This window comes from Notamacropus eugenii, chromosome 3, assembly GCF_028372415.1.
Source record: "Notamacropus eugenii isolate mMacEug1 chromosome 3, mMacEug1.pri_v2, whole genome shotgun sequence".
Lineage (NCBI taxonomy): Eukaryota > Metazoa > Chordata > Mammalia > Diprotodontia > Macropodidae > Notamacropus > Notamacropus eugenii.
Window position 1 is genome coordinate 239,077,351 of NC_092874.1, and position 19,100 is coordinate 239,096,450.

The 19,100-nt window shown below is 33.8% G+C and overlaps 1 protein-coding gene and 1 long non-coding RNA gene across 9 annotated transcripts in view; one reads left to right on the forward strand and one right to left on the reverse strand.

Annotated features, from left to right (window-relative positions):
- Positions 1–19,100, forward strand: part of USP15 (ubiquitin specific peptidase 15) — a 196,257-nt gene that overhangs the window by 38,366 nt on the left and 138,791 nt on the right. For 7 of the 8 annotated variants that reach the window (XR_011977244.1, XM_072655244.1, XM_072655245.1 and 4 more), the window contains exons 4-5: positions 11,677–11,803; positions 17,410–17,555. Coding sequence is in view for 7 of the 8 variants with exons in the window: in XM_072655244.1 (XP_072511345.1) it covers positions 11,677–11,803; positions 17,410–17,555 (273 nt within the window). In the remaining variant the exon portion in view is untranslated. Of the gene's footprint in view, positions 1–10,735; positions 10,982–11,676; positions 11,804–17,409; positions 17,556–19,100 lie in introns of those variants that run through there. The other variant, XM_072655246.1, reaches the window with a different exon arrangement.
- Positions 1,477–19,100, reverse strand: part of LOC140534326 (uncharacterized) — a 42,528-nt gene continuing 24,904 nt past the window's right edge. The window contains exon 6 of the long non-coding RNA XR_011977246.1: positions 1,477–2,262. This is a non-coding gene — a long non-coding RNA (uncharacterized lncRNA). The remainder of the gene's footprint in view (positions 2,263–19,100) is intronic.

The window sequence follows — 19,100 nt, forward strand, 5'->3', positions numbered from 1 at the left end:
GGAAAAGGGAACAAACATTTACCTACCACTTTACCACATACCTCCAGTGTACCAGGCACTATTCTAAGTGTTATGTAGGCATTATCTCATTTGATTACCTATCTCCAAATGGGATGAAAAATAAACTTATTGGTTTAGATTGCTTTAGTTGTGTGTTCCAACTATCTGAGGTAAAATTTTTTATTTGTTTTCCATTTTTTTGTGGAAACGTGGAATCAGAATCTTGATGTGGAAGCAGCTTTTAGGATGCATCTCATCTAATACATACTTAAAACAGGAATCCTTTCTCCAGTACCCCCTACAGTTGACCATCCAGCCTTCACTTGTAGTCATGCAGAGAAAACTCATTATGCACTCAAGCAGCCTATTTCACTTTTGGACAGCTCTGACATTGGGAAGATTTTCTTTATATGAAGATGAAATCTTCCTCTAAATAGACATCCATTGATCTTAATTTTACCCTCTAGGCATAAGCAAATCAATCTAATCCAACCATTTCACATTGATAGTCCTTAAAAAATTTATTGTGTTCTTGTTATTTTTAGCTAAACATCCTCAGTTCCTTCAGTCTGTACTTATGTATGACATGTTTTCACCTTCCTTCTGGTCATCCTCCCTTTGTGTATACTGTACTTTGCTTTAACCAACAGAAGCTATTTAGAATATAGGATGTTTAAAAGTTGTTAATTCAGTAGTCAGTAAACACTTATTAAGTGTTTACTATGTGTCAGGCACTATGCTGAGAGGTAGGGATACAGATATGAAAAGAGAAAGATAGTCCCTGCCCTCAAAAAGCTTACAGTCTAAGGAGGAAGACAAAACAAAAGGAAACTGAAAAGAGATGGGGGAGAAGGCCCAGAGTAATACAGCCAGGTGAGAAACACAGGAAGATATCTGAGCTGGGCTCTCTCAAGTATCAGTTTGGAATTCATGCCCCTGCCCCCTCTCCAATAAGAGAGTTCAAGGGTAGTAAGAAGGTGGGGTATCAAAACTGATGATTTTTTCAAGATGATGAGGTTATCCCAATAATAAACTTCCTGGAGCCTGGTGAAGTCTTTGCCTGAAGATGTGGTAAAAAATCAGAAGGAGTTAATATGCAGAGCCTAAATCCATCTAGAGTATAATATTGGGCTCAATTTTGTGAATATCCTTATCTGAGAGGTAGAGAAACATGAATCTCAAAGCAGAGGATATTGATGGTAAGGGCAGTTTTGGTGTTGAAATCATCAGTGTTTCTACTTCATGGTCTTGCACAAAATTTATCTTCAAAGACTGCAACTTTGTAGAGGAATTTTTAAAATTATCAGGTCTGGATTTTAGGAGACTGTAATTAAAAAATCTAAGGTGGAAATGACAACAATGTAGATAGAGACAGGTTCATAGAAGATATGATTACCTTGAACTTACTACTGGTAGCTCTAGGTCTTGTACTTATCCCACCTTTAAAAAATTGAACTAATAAGATTAGTGTTAGAATGATTTATTGTATCAGTCAGCTAAGTTGATTGATTAATAGTTTGGCTTTACCTAATTCAGGAATGTCATATTCAAATACTCAGAATTCTACTAGTTAGGAGAACTTAATAGATACTGTGTAATATAGACAAGTTGACAGAGTTATCAAGAGTAATGTTACAAATGCTTTCTGCTGGGCTCTCAGTTCTTACTTAGTGCTTGTAAAAAATATGAGGGATAAATCAAGTAGTAGTTCATGGACCCTTAAATGAAAAGACTCATTCTTCAGAAAACTTCTTATTTTTTTGTTGTTGTTGAACATATCCTTTTCTATTTTAGATATTTCCCAGAAATTTTGATATGATTTAACATTGGGAATACTCAATACCTTACTGAAACTTAAAAATTCCTTCCATATCCCCCACCAAACTTTCTTGGTTTTAATAAGTTGAAAAGGCTCATTCAGAAGACTTGGTTATGTCATTCTGTCACTCCCTTGCCCACCCTCCCAAACTACCTCTTCTGTTTCTGTCTTTCAGGGCAGTAGTGTTATTCACTCTAGGCTTGTTTCATCTTTTTCATTTTTATCAGCTTTGTGTTAGTAATAAATCTCATTTATGTAGCATTTTAAGATTTGCAAATATTGATGCAATCTTGGAAAAGGAATAAAATCGAGTCTGTTGTGTGCAAGGCAAGAACATTGTTTTTAACAGTAGTTTCTCTTCCTCTCTTCCTGGGGCCAGACCTCTTCATCAGTACCTCTTAGGGCAAAATATAGATAAATGACCACAATGTAGTGTCTTCCATCTGTGAAAGAAAAAGACAGCAGAAATTATTTCCACAATTTCTCATTTTTCCCTTAACTCAGGTAAAAAACTCTAGCTCTCCATTATAAGACAGAAAAGAACTAAGCCCTTTTATTAAAACTTTACTCATTTAATTTGAGATCTTGGTGGTTTTAACAAGGAGTAGAGAAGGCAGTGAAAAGGCTGCTGGATTTGGCATAAGAAAGAAAACCTGAATTGGAATTCTGACAGTTATGATCTATTGTGATTTAGGGCAAATCACTTCATTTCCTCAGCTGTAAAATGAGATCATCTCTGAGGTCCCAGCTCCAAATCTTTTGATCCTCTTGTGTACCAACTACTGAGTATGTTTATGACCTTTTATTCTTTTGATAAGCTATAGATCAAGTATTAATTATTTGGAAGAATAATTTTAGGAGGGAAGAAAGTTAAAGTTATGTGGGATTAATTACATATTATATGTGGAATTGTATGTAGCATGGTTTTAAATTGGTAATAGAAAATTATGAAAAATACTGTAGTTATAGCATATTTGATACAATATTAGGGGAGAATAGTGGACAAATATAAAGGTATTAAACAAGTTACAAACACTCAAAATTGTATGCATCTCATATACAAGAAAGGCTGGCTGGCCCTTTGTCCTATGTACACATCCTGAGACTGTTCCACTCCACTATAAATAGCAACCAAGCTGTCAGGGCCAACCTCACAGCCACCTTTGAGGGGAGTGACATATCCAGATTTGTCACCTAGTCCAGATCCTTGTGGCATTTGTGTACCCTTCCCCAGGTTAGTCAATAAACAAGCATTTATTAAGCCCTGCATGTGTTATAGGCATTGTGCTAAACACTAGGAATACAGACAGGAGTGTTCTGGAGCCAGCTCTAACCAACTTACTGAGAGCTAAATTATTAAGTTTTCAGAGTGAACATTTATACTTCAAAAATCAACATTTGCTACAAATCAGGGCTTGATTTTTTTTCTTTGATTTTTCAGTTGTCTTGAATAAATGTAGATTAAACTTAAATATTTCTGGAGAACCTGGTAATCAAACATTTACCTGCGCGCCACTGTATTTCTCTATAAACATTGCTTGAACTCGACAGGATTGCAATAGAGAGTTAAGGAATAAATTCATCACTAGACTAAAGCCCTGGTGACTGTAGACTAATAATAACTAGCATTTATATAGTTCCTCAAGGTTTACAAAGTTATTTGCTTCCATTCTGTCATTTGATCCTCTCTGCATCCCAGGATACAGAGACAAAACTTAGAGGGAGAAGTGAGTTATATTCATAGAAATCCATTCAATTCATTAATTACTTCAAATAAACATCTGCTAAGTGCAAGGAATTTCATATTGGTAGAGAGAGTCTTCTTCATCTAAGGTTCCCTATGTCAATAAAATCACAGATTCAATCTGTGTATAAGACACATTAATTCCACTAAGTGCTTATTGGGTTCCTACTGAGTATTATTTAGGAATGTTAAGGGATCCCCTTAACTTGTTTTTTGAGGTGCAATGTTTTCCAGAAGCACTGGACCCAGAGGATATAGGAGGCCCAGAATGTGTCAAGGATGAAATATCTGTCCACGTGACCTGACATAATGTGTTGTTCGCATCCCAAACTAGACTCCCTGTGTGTACTTGGGAGTCAAGACAGGTACCAGATAGTCTGCACTAGGCTTGTGCAGCTGGGACCCTTGTAGATAAGGAGATCATCATATCTTCATGGTCTAGCAGTTCCCAGGGGAAAAGAAAGTGGCTTTTGCCATCTCCTTACTCCTTCAGGAGGGGTTTTGTCCTTTTTCCACCTTTACAGCACCTTTCCCCCTCCCATGTCATCCCCTTTTATATGGAGACAACTGATATCTCCTCCTTCCTCTTTCCTGCTGTCATAAATTATGCATATTTATGTATAGATTGTGAACTCTTTGAGTTCCACATGCATGTTCATTTCTCTTGTAATAAACCTGGTTTTCACTTAAGTTTCATGACATTGTGATTGTTGACAGTATTATGAGCATTATTGGCTGTTACTGAGTGTTAGGGTGGGACTGCAACTGTACCTTTAGAGGATTTAGGGAAGTGCATTACGAATGAGGATCATGCGCTAAGCAGAGACATGGAGACAAGAAAGCAAACATCTTGAGGGACTAATAGATTAGTCGGTTATTAACCTACCAGCAAGCGTTTATTAAGAACCTACTATTTGCCAGGTACTGGTACTTGGAGGCTGGCAATAAAAAGAAAGAGGAAACAGTTGCTGCCCTTGAGGAGCTTGCATTTTACTAGACAGTAAGCATAGACAGTGTAAAATTTAAATATACAAAAGCAGATATGAGCTAACTTAGGAGGAGAAGGCACTAGCAGCTTTGGGGACCAGAAAGTGGCTCATGCAGGTAAATTTGGAGGTGAGATCTGGGGCCATATTTCTATCTTGTAGTTAATGAAAAGTCATTGAAGGTTTTTCAGAAGACTGTAACAGGTACTATTAAATTTTTAAAAATTTTATTTAATGTTGGAAACCATATTTTAGGAAGACTAATCTGACAATAAAAATTAGCAGTCTTATTTTGCATCTTTCCCTCCTCACTGAGTAAATTTAACAAGTGATGCCACAGAAAGGAAGTCTTGTCAACTCTCACTGAAGAACAACCCTCATACCTTACACTTGTCTTTCTTTCCCCAAATTATCCTCTTGATTCCTACCTGATATGGCTCAAAATACCTCCAGAAAATAAGGTAAGTTCATTTCTTTCATGCCAAGCCTTAGCAGAATTTTCATGTGACAGCAATAGACTAGGATGGAAAGGGGGATAGTATGTAGAAGAGATGAGGGCCAGTCCTGCTTTCTGTTACACTGGAAGAGTTTGATTTGATTGCCTATGTAAAAACCTTATGTCTTTTTTGGCCCTGCAAGAAACCTTTTTGTCCCAGGTGCTAATCTCCATGAATAACCATTTAGGCTCTAACTAACATGGTATGGCAAAACACAGACTTGGTTCTCATGGCGTCTGTTTGTGAGGCTGTAACCCTTTTGCTGTCTGACAGAGACAAGCCTTTCTCACTTGCTCCTTGCCAATCATACGTTTTGGCTGTACTCGGCATAGCCTGGAACATGAATGTCCTGGATATAGCTGCTTAGTCACCATGTCAACATAATGAAGTCCAGGTTACTCTTTTAGATTTTGAATCTTATTGTAATGTTTCATACTTTGATGACTTTTTCTTTTTTGAAAAACTGTTAAATAGGTAAAATATGCTTAGGTAAAAGAATGAAAATAAAATTTCAAAGACACAGAACCTGGTAAAAACATAAATATGGGAAGATAATAAATACGATTTAGAGTGAGAAGGAGCCATTCCTAAGCCAAATATTACCATTTTTAGTGCTGTTTTTAACGTGGACTCATTGAGTATAAGTACCAATGCCATAATTCTTTATGAACAAAGTTCACTTAGGGCTATGGAGATTATTTTGTATGCATTTTTTCCCATTTGGGTGTCCAATTGTCATGACTTAATTTGACCAACAACAAGTATATTTAATAGTTGTTAATTAGGATATTTACATATTCAGAGCCTTATTACTTATGAGTCTCATCACAGTGCTGTGAACCAAAAGAATAACTAGCTAGGAGGAGTCAGCAAAGGACTTTTTTCTATATCTTCCCTGCTCTAGGGAATTCCTGCTCTATTTTTTTTTAAGGCTGTCATCTGTCCTCAATTTTTAAGATGCTGTCTATCCTCAATCATGATCACATAAAGTCAGCACTTTAAAGATAGCTGAAATGCGCCATGCACTTAATGTTGCTTGATCATTTCATAGTCCCTGATTTTCTTTTATACTAATTAGCCTGTTTCAAATTAATATTTGAAAGCAGACTTAAAGGATCAGAATTTTGTAACTTATTGTGTTTACTACAAACTTGCCTTTTTGCTAAATTTAGAGAAGAGAGCATTTTACACATCACTGTAAGTATACTTTGGTGTATTGGGTCAGCAGCGCAAGAAATTGAAAAGGCCACAAGACTGATAACCAAGGTTCAAGTCCTAGCTCTTGGATTCTAGGGAAGTACCCATTTTCTGGGTGTAAAATAGGGATGATCACACTTTTATATGCCTCACGCAGTCAGTATGTGCCTTGGGGTGCCCTGGGAGAGTGTGGGCTTGGGGTGCAGTATCAAGGTTCAAATCCTGACTTTGATACTTCTCTGTGGCCTGTGGTTTGCTCAACTATGGTTGAGGGATTTTGATCAGGTGACTTTTAAGTTCCCTTGCAATTCTAGATCTCTGTTGTTTTATATATATATACACATATGTAAATGTATATATATATGTATAGAGAGAGAGAGAGAGAGAATTATTTTCCTCTCCTAGAATGTAAATTCCATGACAATTTATAGGCAAGGCCTATATCTTATCTAAATATCATATCTCCCTTCCCCTATTGCAACACAGTGCCAAAACAGTAATGCAGCAAAAGGTGCTTAAGAAATGTTTGTTGAATCAAACTGCCAAATACATCATGATAAAGTACAAAATACCAGCTATTGTCCACAGTAGAGATAAAAAACTGGCAAATTTGCCAGTATTGATTTTGCTTGTACTGTTACTTTTCCTAACTGATTATGCTGTGTTGTATCACTGTGAACAATCAGACAGGAGTAGGGATTGACTAGGTAGACAGCTGCCCATATAAGATTCAGCACTGAGGGAATATTAATGTTGCTTTTTTTAAAGTGCACATTTTTATTGCCATGAAATTTTATTGATAGATAGCATTTATATATTTTGGGAATAAGTCAAGGTGAATAGAACAGTGAAGGCTTAAAGCCTCAGGCAGACAGTACCATAGAGTTTAGTAAACATTAGGATCACAGGTGTCCATTCATTTGTTATTATTTGATATAGTTCTAGATATGGTAGCAATAGCAGTAAGACAAGGGAAGGAAATTGAAAGTATTAAAAAAATAGGAAGTAACACTCCCTGTTTACTGACAGCATGATAGTTTAGTTAGAAAAAAGCCTAAAGAATCAAAGAAATCTATTGAGACAATAGCATCCACAAAGTTGCAGTCTACAGAATAAACCTACAAAAATCAGATACATTTTTAGAATTGTGGAATGAATAAAATATTTAGGTGTTTGTCTACAAAAGCACACTCAGTATTTCTGTAGATTGAGTTACAAAATGCTCCTTAAAGAAATAAAGAACAACTTAAATAGTTGGAGGCATATTCAGTGGTCATTACTGAACTGTGCCAGCATTAATAAAAATTATGGTAGTACCAATGTTAATTTATAATTTTAATACTCTGCCAATCAAACTACCAAGACACTTTACCTTAATTTGATAGAATGATTGAAACTTTTTTTAAAAAAGGAAGATTAATCTGACAATAAGAGTTTGCTGTCTTATTTTACATTTCACGAAAGAATACAGAACTTAATAAAAAATATTGAAATTCATTTGAAGGACAAAACATCTAGAATTTTTTAGAGAAATAATGAAAAAAGGTGGACATTAAGGAAGAATAAAACTTCCAGACCTCAAAATTTTTATAAAATGCCATCTCTAGGGTAGGATAGGTTGGTAGAAATGTAATCAAAGTTATTCATTTTATCTTTTGGAATTACCTCTATTCTTTTGTCTTAAGAATTTATCTCCTATCCATAGCTCTAAAAGGTTTATGATCTGCTTGTCTTCTAATTTTTTTTGTAGTATGTTTTTTCATTTCCAAGTCAAGCCCATCCATGAATCTGCTAGGTGGGAAAGTGAATAAAATGCTAGACCTGGAGTCAGGAAGCTCTGAGTTCAAATCTTACCTCAGAGAACCTATTAGCTGTGTGTCCCTGGACAACCCCAGGTTCCTCAAATGTAAAATGGGGATGATGATAATAATAATAGCTACCTTCCAGGGTTGTTATGAAGGGTCAAATGAGATGATAATTGTAAAGTGCTTAGCACAGCACCTGGCCCAGAGTAGCAGATACATAAATGTTAGTCACTATTGTTATTCTGTCCAGTTTTCTGAGAGGTGCTTATCAAAAGAGGTCTTCTTTCTTAGTGATTTAAGGTTCTCAGGTTTATGGAAGATTAGAATCCTGAGTTCCATTATTTCTGATTCTCCCTTGTCTATTCCGTTGATCTACTGCTCAAATTTTTTAGCCAACATCAAATAGTTTTGATAGCTGCTATGTTTTTTTATTTTAAATTTTTTATTTATTTGATTTTTAATTTATAGAATAAAACAAATATTCCATAACATAATGTTTAAAAGATTGCACATAAATTATATACAATTGCTGTTCCTTTTAAATATATAATAAACTATCTTGTAATTTTTTCTTTTATTTTTCCTCCCCTTGCCCCCTGAAAATAGGACTGTATACCACTAAAACTTATCTTAATGTTCTGTTATATATCTGTTTTTCATGTATTTATCTAATCCCTTCTTGAACATATTGTTTTCAGTCTTTACCACTTTTGGAGGGGAAGATAGAAGTTCTGCACATTACTGTCATTATGCACATCAGTATTTCCTTTTATTTGCCCTAAATGCCCTCTTTATAAAACCTTTAGGGGTACCCTCTTTATATGCTAGGGTTTGATCGAGAATTCTATGTTTTATCTTTCCTTGATGCTATAAACTTTCATTATATCATGCCTCCATTTTCACCTTTGCAGACTGAAAAAAATCCTCTTTTTTCCCTAAAATTACAGAAATTGCTTTATAATAGCTTGATTATTTTAATTTCTCATTTTGACTGTCTTAAAATATATAGGTTTGGCGTACATGTGGGGCCAGGGATAGTAAAGACTACAGGAACCTCATGGTCTATTCCCCCTCTAGATATATCATAGTTTTGTTCCTAGATGAAACAATTTTTGTTTTTCTGTCCCAAACTTACTTTGTGATTGAGAAGCTCAAGCATCATATACAGTATATCCTATGCCCCTTATGTTACTCCTTTGTTAGCAAACTGTTGTTTTTTTGGGTTTTTTTTTGGTGGGGGGGAGAGCAAGAGGCTGGTAGAGAAAAATGAAGCAGGTGGTAAGAAGATGAATATGGCAGTCCTGGAGTATGATGTCTTGTATAACTTCATGAACTTCTGACTCAGTCATTTCCAAAACAGACTACTCTATAATAGTTTTTCAAAGTAGCCATATAAATTTCAGTAGCATTTATCAGATACTTATTCTTGTAAAGCTTGTGTAATTTTTTTGTGTAGTTGGCTTTTCCTATTTCCTTTTGTTTTCATTTAAGGTTCTTTTTAATTAAGCTGAAAATAATTAAAATGAAAAAAATGTATAGTAATATGTAAAGCACTATATAAATGTATGATGGTAGTAGAAATAAGAATAATATTCTTAACGCAAAGATGTACTTAGACTAAGAAAAAGCTACATTCTAATAAAAGTTCTTCTAAAATATCTTTCGGTGGGTTTTTTTTTGTCAGTTTTTAATCTGATGGGGTTCTTTAAATAGAATCTATCTTGGTACAAATAAAGAAATTGAACAATAAAAATATGTCTTTCATACATGGTGTTCTATAGTTTTACAAAGCACTCTTTACAACAACCTGCCGAAATAGGTGTTGCAAAGCAGTTGTAACAGAGAGGCATTGTCTGTGCCACTCAGCGTCAGAGCAGAGAGTTCCCTCTTGCCGCCAGCTTCATGCTTTTGTTACTTTCCTCTCCTGCATTAATGTTCATTTGAGAAATGTATGTTCTAATATCAACCATCAGACATACCATAAACCATGGGAAGTAATATGGTAAATAACAAAAGAACAAAAACCCATGATCACATTAATTATCCTTTAACATTGGTGTCTTCTGTCTTTAATATGTGGTGAAACAAATACCCTAGTTTTTCCTTTGAGATAATGGAATGTTTACATTACATTCTGTTTTTCCTCTTATTTCTTATTTGTTGTTGCCAATTCTTTTCCTTTCCTTCCGTATAGAAATTTGGGAGTTTACTTCCTCTTCTAAAGTGAAGTGAATATAGTATTGTTTTAGGATTCTTATTCTCATATTTATTCCTATAATGGAAATACTTTATTATCACAAGAGTATTTGACTCCTAAGTATTCTTTTTAATATTAACTATAGTTTCTGTAATTTCCAAGGTCTGTGGCATCATCCTATATATCAATCTAAAATCCTAAAGTAGATTCAATATTAACCTTTAAACAAGTCCTAATGCATTAACAGCCACATTTTATACATTAAGTTCATAAGGTAAATTTAGAATAATCAGTAATTTTTGTGCAGTGAATATTAAACATTACAGTTGTACAAGTTACAATAAGAAGTTATGGTTTTCCTTATGTATACTGGAAATTTAACTAAAACAAATATAATTTGAAAAGCATTCATTTCCACTTTTCAAAATGTAATTAAAATTAATCTTGGATTTAGGTAGCAAATTAATTTGAAACTACCTTTTAATTTTTAAATCTAAAAAATGTAATCTCCATATTGAAAAACATTTCATAAACATGAAATTATTGTTCTATAGAGAAGATGGCAAGGCTGGAATAGAGTGGGCTCTCCTAGCAGTCATTTGGAGCCTCCCTTTATACCATATTTGTCGATTGTATCATATGTCAGGCAGCTGACTATTTTCAGAAACAGTGTTCATGACTAAGGTCCACAGTTACCCTTTGGAAGATCGAAAGGAATTATATATATTTTTAAAAGGTGATCCTGTGTGTATGTGTATTTCTATTATTAAGTTTGATTTCTTGCATATTTGTTTAACCCTTTTATCATTTGGAGTTTTATGTTACTAAATATATGGTTAAGGTCAAACTAAAAGTCATCTTACATTTAGAAACTAACATATCAGTTACAAGAGCTTATGGCTAAATATTTTGGCTAGCACTTATCATTGATTTATAGTTTTCATTTGTAAAAATTATCTGTTATACAGCATTATAATATTGTAACAACTCATAGCTAAATTTATTTGTAAAAATATTATTTTTAAGATAACTTTATTTTTGCTTGGGATCAAGGGGAAAAAGTGAGAAATAAATGATTTTAGTTACAGTTGTACATTATAATAAGGCATTTTTTTGTCATACTTCCTTAAATTTGTTTATCTCTGATTACATAAACGTGTACTCATATACCAACAGCCTAACTTTTGAAACTTTCATTTACTAAATATTATAACTTCATGATCTATTAAATTTTATTCAAGGTCTAAACATATTTGATCTTGTTTATGCCTAGCATAATCTGTTAAAAATGTTAATAACCCTAAAATAAATATTGTTTTCCATTGGAGATTTCCAAGTTTGTTTTTTTTAAACTTCAAAGTTTATATATCATTTTTTGAGTATTTCAATTATATTTAGCTCCACAGCTGACATTAAATTGTTATTTTTCAGGTGGTTGAACAGGGTATGTTTGTAAAGCACTGCAAAGTAGAAGTATATCTAACAGAATTAAAGCTGTGTGAAAATGGAAATATGAACAATGTTGTAACACGAAGATTTAGCAAAGCTGACACAATAGGTATGAACGATCTATAATTTTTTATAACAAAACAAATGACTGCTCTCAGATAATTTATTATAACCTTACTAGTTCTGTCAGGACTTTATGCTATGCAGTTTAGGGGAAAGGGTTCTATTTAAAGGATTTGGCTTGAAACTTAAATCTTGTTATATTGGTATAATTTTAAACAGAAATTGAATTATTTGGTGTGAAGTTTTTAAAGTAATCTTAAAATGTCACCATTTGCATTTTGTGGGTATTTTAATTAGGGATTTTTTTAAAGAGAGATTTATATTTTAAGTCAATACAAGTTATACAACATTTATTGTTTGAAGGGGAATTAAAATTGGTAATGGCAAAATGGATATATAAGTAAAACTATTGTTAGCACTCAGTGAATTTTTTTGTTCCTTTTTAAAGATGGAAAATAATCTAACTGCGTAGTTATTATCCTCTTCTCCTTGGTAAATGAGAATATAAAAGCACAAGAATGGCATTATGAAGAAGTTTTAATGGAGCTTAAAGAATTGATAATTGCATTTATTTTTAGTCATCTCAATTATATATGTTTCTCTTTCTTCATTCTATTTTAGCACTGTAGTTGAAATATTGTTATATTACATTGATTTTTAAAGTTAGCATTGGATTTAAAGTGTAGTACTTTGCAAAAAGCAGCATGGCCCAATGGATAGACAGCCCCTCTCAAAGCCAAGAAGACCCAGGTGTGAGTCCTGTCTCTTGACACATACTGACTGTTCTAGAGGCAGCTGTGGCACAGTGTGGAGCATTGCTCCTGGTCCAAGTTTAAATTCAACCTCAGATCCTTGCTAGCTGTGTGACCCTGAGCAAGTCACTTAACCTCTTTTGGCCTCAATTTCCTCACCTGTAAAATGAGGTTGTTGTGAGGACCAAATTAGATAACAATTATAAAGCACTTAGCATAGTGCCTGGAACATAGTAGGCACCTAATAAATGTTTATTTTCTTCCTTCCTGTGTGACCCTGGAGCCAGGAACTTTAGGTTGCCAGCACTCGTGGCTCCTCTCTAAGACTTAAAGTTGTAGAAAAGGTGCTGCTCTGCATTGGTGAAAGGAGTTGGCTCACCTGGAAGTTTCCCATACTAATGAAATTACAGGTGTGATCTCTCTCCCTGCAGTGTCATGTGTTACATATTAGAGACATAGTACATTTTCCCATAAAGCTACATGTACTAAATGTATGAAAGCAGGTCGTTTCTTTTTAAATAAAGCATTTGTAGAATAGGCTTTTGAAATTAATAGCAATGGCATCTGTCTTATTTAAAAGCATTAGAAAGAAGGAAAAAATGCCAGGTATATTAAACCTCTTTTCTGGCTGTTCTACCTGATGTTCTCATTATGGAAGAGATACTAGCAGTCACTACAGGCTGGCTGAGATTGGATGGCTCTGAGATTTTTCAGCATTCTTGGTCAGCACTCCTCGCACTCTCAGAACTGTGCACTTCATTTTCACCAGTGACACTGGACTTTGTGTTGCTTCTACTTCACGACAAGAACCCACTTTCACCTGACTCTCATGTGTGGAAAGAAAAACTTGTTCCTCAATTATGAGTGATGAGTTAATAAACACATTGTGGTTTATAGAATATCTGCTTATTCCTAGCTATTAGCTAGAATATATGAAGGGCTCTTTATTGTATTGATTGACTTTGAGGGGAGGGACATTAAATGGTAGTATGTGATTACATTCAGTTTATTCATGACAGTTCTTATTGAGCCCATGAATATTTGGTGTATTAAAGGACATAGAACAAATATAAAACTAATAATTTTCAATATTATCCACAAAATATGTGAGTAACATTATTGAAATCAGGATAAATCTTTTTAAATTACTTAATACAATCTGCTACATAAGATTAGTTCAGAAAAAAATTCTTAAATATTTCAACTAAATTAAGGATCTCTACTCTATTTAAAAGTTCAAGTTTTTCAGCTTTTTTATGAGAGAATCTGAGTGAGAACATCAGAGACCTGAGGAAAAAACTAAGAAGGTTGATTTTTTTAAAAAGCTTACTAAACTACAATTTAACTTATTTGATAATGAACATTTAATAATGTCATATTACTCTGACTTTACAGTTACCAAGTTTTATAAATCGAACCTCTTATAATAATTTGAGCACATGAATGCTGAAATAAGTAAAATTGTTTGAATTAGTCACATTTTCTGTAGGAGATGAATTTTGATGAAATAAAAAAGAAATCATATATTAGTAGTAATGGCTATGGGGAGGGATGAATATATATCATAAAGTAATAGAATGTGGTCTTAGAGATCACTTAGTCCAAGATACAGGGAAAGGGTATTCTCAGTTGGAGAAAGTCCTTCTACCCAGTGCAGGTCAGTGCCTTCTCTGAAACAGAGTCTAATAGAATTGCCTAGACCAAAACCTCTTTTTTTAGATATGTTTATTTTGTTTCTCTTTGATCTTAAAAAAAAAAATCAGTGAATAGTAATCAAAATACTCTTATTTGTATAAACATAGATAGCCTTTCCCCCTTGCAGCTTCACACAGCTACCAAAGTGATTTTCCTAAAGTTCAGGTCGGATTATGTCGCTTCCCTACTCAGCAGACTTTCCTTGTTCCCTCTTGTATCTAGAAAGATATAAGCTTTCCTATTTTTACAGTCTTCTTTTACTTTACTTTCCTCCTTATGTGTACCCTGTGTTCTACTCATTCTACCCTAACAATTTTGCACACATTTCTGTAGCTTTGCTCTGATGCTGTACCAAGTCTCCCATGCCTTGAATGCATTTTTTCCTCACCTCTGTCCTTTGGAATTCTTTGTTTGCTTCAAAATTCTGTTCACGTGTTAACTTCTTCATGAAGCTTTTCCTCATCCTGTTCTCTCATCCCACTCCACCCTGCTTCTAGGGCAATCAACCTGTATTTCCAAAGCTATCCTGTAATCATCGTAGATCTAGTCTATTTACTCATGTGTTTGCGTTGCATTCCTCATTAGATTATAAACTTCTTGAGACTGGAGAATGTTTTCACTTTTGTCTTTGTGTCCTTACCCCTTAACACAGTTCCTTATACATAGGAATCTCTTTTAATAAATGCTTTTTGATTGATGAGAATATGCCCACATGAAAAATTAAGTTAGTTGTTTAAAATTCAACACATTTTCCTTTAGGATACTTTAATACTTCTTTCTTTTTCATTTAGTCCATATAAGGAAAGTCAGTCACACACAGGTGCCTAATTGTGGATAGTAAAGAGGGAAATCAAATTCAGCCGCAGTGAAGGTCTGTTTACTATATTTTGATTGCCTAGGCGTTCTACCAGAGAAGCAGTGTATGAGGACTCTAGAAGGATGAATTAAATACAGAATGGAGGTCCTCTTCTTATCACCCTGCCCCCATTGGCCCTATTCTAATTACTACTGAGACAAATGAACCTCAGATTTTATTCCCTTTAGGGGACAATCTGAAGAAAAATATTTCTTCTATTACAAAGTTCTAGTTTTAGAACAGAGAACATTTTGCCTTCATAGTCTGTCTACAAGCCTTTGACCTCCTTTATTAATTTCAAACCATTATTTCCTTAAATTTTTTGCTGTCCTTTATTCAACTTACCTCCTTACTGAAGTCATCAAATTCTTACTTATATTTTGAGTTGGTTAGGGAGATATTGTTCATTTTTTTATGGAATTTTCTATTTCATCCTCTGCAATAGATATTGGCACACAGATGAATTGTTTTCATAGCGGTTTATTCTCTTATTATGAGCACTGCAAAGTATGATGACCAGAAACACATACACACACTCAAACACGCACACACTCTCACTCACTCACTGAGAACTGAGAACCATGATATATCCCATGTTGTTTCACAGATTGCCTTGACCAAAGAAAAACCTTGTAGATAGCTTACTAACGAAGATCTCTCTGCTTAATTATGCTGGTCCATTTTCCCCCTGTTTGGACAGTCTCTTCCTGGCATCAAGAACCCAGGATCACATTCATGCCTCGATGAGGCATGCAAATTGACCTTTTTTTTTTTTTTTTTTTGGTGGCTTTGCCAAAGGTGTTTTAACAAATAGAAAACTTTAAGGACTCAGTTTTTCTGCTTTGGTCCTTGTTCAAGCCTTTTCTTTGCAAAACTTAAGAACAGACTCACTTTGAGAGACACTAACCTCAACCGCAGCTAGGTTCTTTTCTTATTCAGAGTTCTTTTTTTCATTCTCTCTTTAGGAAGTACTGTAATCGTTTTTAAAAGCTTTTGGATTTTTTTCATCTAAACTTGATCTCAACGTTTTCTCATTTGCTAGCAAAATATATGGTAAACGAATGTTTAGTAAATGATATGTTGTCTAATTTGGAATATTTTTTAAAGTTCTTTTTATAAATTAGCTTTTGTTTTAAATATCTCATTCAGTTTTATTTTTCAGATCTATACTAAAGGTACCATTTTGTTTAGATTTGCTTTATAACCTGATTCATATTAAAGAACAGAAGTTTAAGTTTTCTCAGTATACTTGGTTTGGATTACAATTATAGAACTATTTTTTTAACTGACTAATTTTTTAGGTGTACACTTCAATACATTTATTTCTTAAATTTTGATTGCTCCAAAATTTAGCTCATTCTAATGTATTTGAGCTTTTTATAACTTTAAAATTTAAGAAACAATATAATTAAAACATATTATTTGCTGAATTGTAATTTTGCATTTGGTTTATTTTATACTCCCATAATTGATACACAGGAATAAAGTGTGATGAAGTTATATTCTTCGAAGTACCATATTTGGGGGGAACTGGTTTTAATTTTAAGATCTGTGTGTTTCCCTACTATGGTAATCACTTTGACGACTACTTATCTTTAATGGTCTTGATTTAATTTATTATAGTTGAAGTTATTCAAAAGGTAACTGTCACATCCAATTTACTGAATAGTGAACTAGTTGCTGTAGGAAACCATTTTGACAGTTTCTGTGATTTGTATATTTTATTTATCTCTTTGTTATTGATTTGAATAAGATGGCTATTTTTTTTAAAATGAGTTTGCAATAAAAATCATTTGTATAATGTAATTTAACATTTTAGTGGCTTATTTTGGAATTTTTGCCTACAGATTCTTTAATTAAAATAATTATTTTCAGAATTATCATTTTTCTTCTTAAAGCATCCTTGATTTTGAAAACTCTAGTCACAGCACTTATGTATTTATAGATATTTGTCAGATTCTTCTGGCCCTCCTAACAGTATTTAAAGTTTCTTCTTTTTAAAAAGAACTTTTCTTTATTACAGACCTGTGATTTCATGGTATAGGGAACTCTTAAAGAAATTCCCTCTACCAATGTAGATCATTAGTTGCTATGCAGTTTGTTGTTTTTAAGGGTTTCTTTGGACATCTACATATTTAAGTGACTTGCTTAGGGCAGTGGGGGGAGACAGGGTTAGAGAGAGAGATGGGACTTGAACCCAGTTCTGTAGGGCTCTAAGACTAGCTTCCTGTCCACTGTGTTATCATCACTCTTATTTAAAGTTTTGGACCATTAATTAATAATTAACTTTATTTGATGTGGTGAACTTTTTAATAAGTTTTTATATTTTATTTCTTTCTTTAAATTCAGATACAATTGAAAAAGAAATAAGAAAAATCTTCAATATTCCAGATGAAAAAGAGACCAGATTATGGAACAAATACATGAGTAATACATTTGAACCACTAAATAAACCAGACAGTACCATTCAGGATGCTGGTTTATATCAAGGACAGGTATTATTCATCAACACTTTTTATTTTAAGTATGCCTCATACCAGTTCCTGTGTATTCGTGTGTTGGTTGTTTACTTGTATATCCATGATGGGCTCAGTAGACCTAAAATGTATTGATTAATGGATCACTGTCATCCTGGAGAAGGAAATCTAATGAAGGACTAAGGGACTCTCTCCTTGACCTTGTTCTGTTCAACATTTTTATCAGTGTCTTGGAATAAGCCTTATCATCAAATATGTCATATGTCTATCAAATATGTTAGTTGCATTTAAATGCAACATTTAAAATAGAATATAGATCTGAAAATTTTCTTGATGGGCAAGGAGTGCTAAAGTGTAATAAGGTAAATATAACATCTTATATTTAGGTTCCAAAAAATCATCTCCACAAGGATGAACTTTTGACTAAGTAACAGTTCGTGTGAAAAAACCCAAAGGCTTTATTGGCCTTATAATCAGCATAAGCCAAAAATAGATGATGGAAGTCGGAAAAATCTAATAATGCTTGTACATCACAAAGAAATGTATGGTCTAGAATGCTGTTAATAGAACCTTAATTGTTCCCCATCCTTGTCTGGAAATATGTTTGGTTCTAGATGTTACAGTTTAAAGAACAAATTGATAAATTGAAGTGGCTACAGAAGTGTTGAGGGGATTTGAAACTATGTCATACATGGATTGCTGAAATGACCTGCAAATTTTTAGCCTAGAGAAAGGAAGACTTGGAAAGGAGGGACTATTATAGTTTTCTTTAGATATCTGAAGAATTAGCATGTGGAAGAGAACTCATATTGCTTGGCCCCAGACAGTAGAAGTTGGGTGCTCTCTGTACTTATATACAAGCACAGTACACTGGCACATAGTGGGCTTCATAAACTTCCAAACAATACTGTTAAAAAAAATTGAATGACTTAACTCAGGGGAAACTGAGCTCTTATCACTTCAAAGATTACTAGATGGCAAACTGTCAGAGATACTTTAGAAAGTATTCATGTGTTAAAGGTTGAATTATAAGGTCTCTGAGATTCCTTCTCTTTTAACATTTCATTATTCTGTGAGACTTAGGACACATCCTGTTAAAAGGAAGCTTAGTAACACTCCTTGATGGGAGACACTCAGCAGCTGAAATTGGCACATTCTACACTTAGTAGATTCTCATTAAATATTTCTTAAATTGAAGTCATTTTCACATAAATGAGCAAATAGGCTAGTGAAAAATACATTTATGCGATATGCTTGTGTTTTATTACAGTTCAGCTAGCTGGATGTTCTTCCTTACAGCCTCTCTGTAACATCTGTCACTTCCAACATATTGTTAACATCAACTCATTTAAATTCTTTATTGATGACCATCCCTCCTAAGGTTTCTGTTCCGCTTAGATTTAAATTCAGCAGAAATGGGAAGAGAAATTTGTCTGAAAAGCATTTGTTTGGAGGGGGAAGCTACCAGGGACAGTTTATGGGAAGCTTAGAGACGGATAGCTCTATTTAGATTCCCATTTGATTGAAAGGTGAAACTGTCCATTTCAGTCAGAGTGAGGAGAA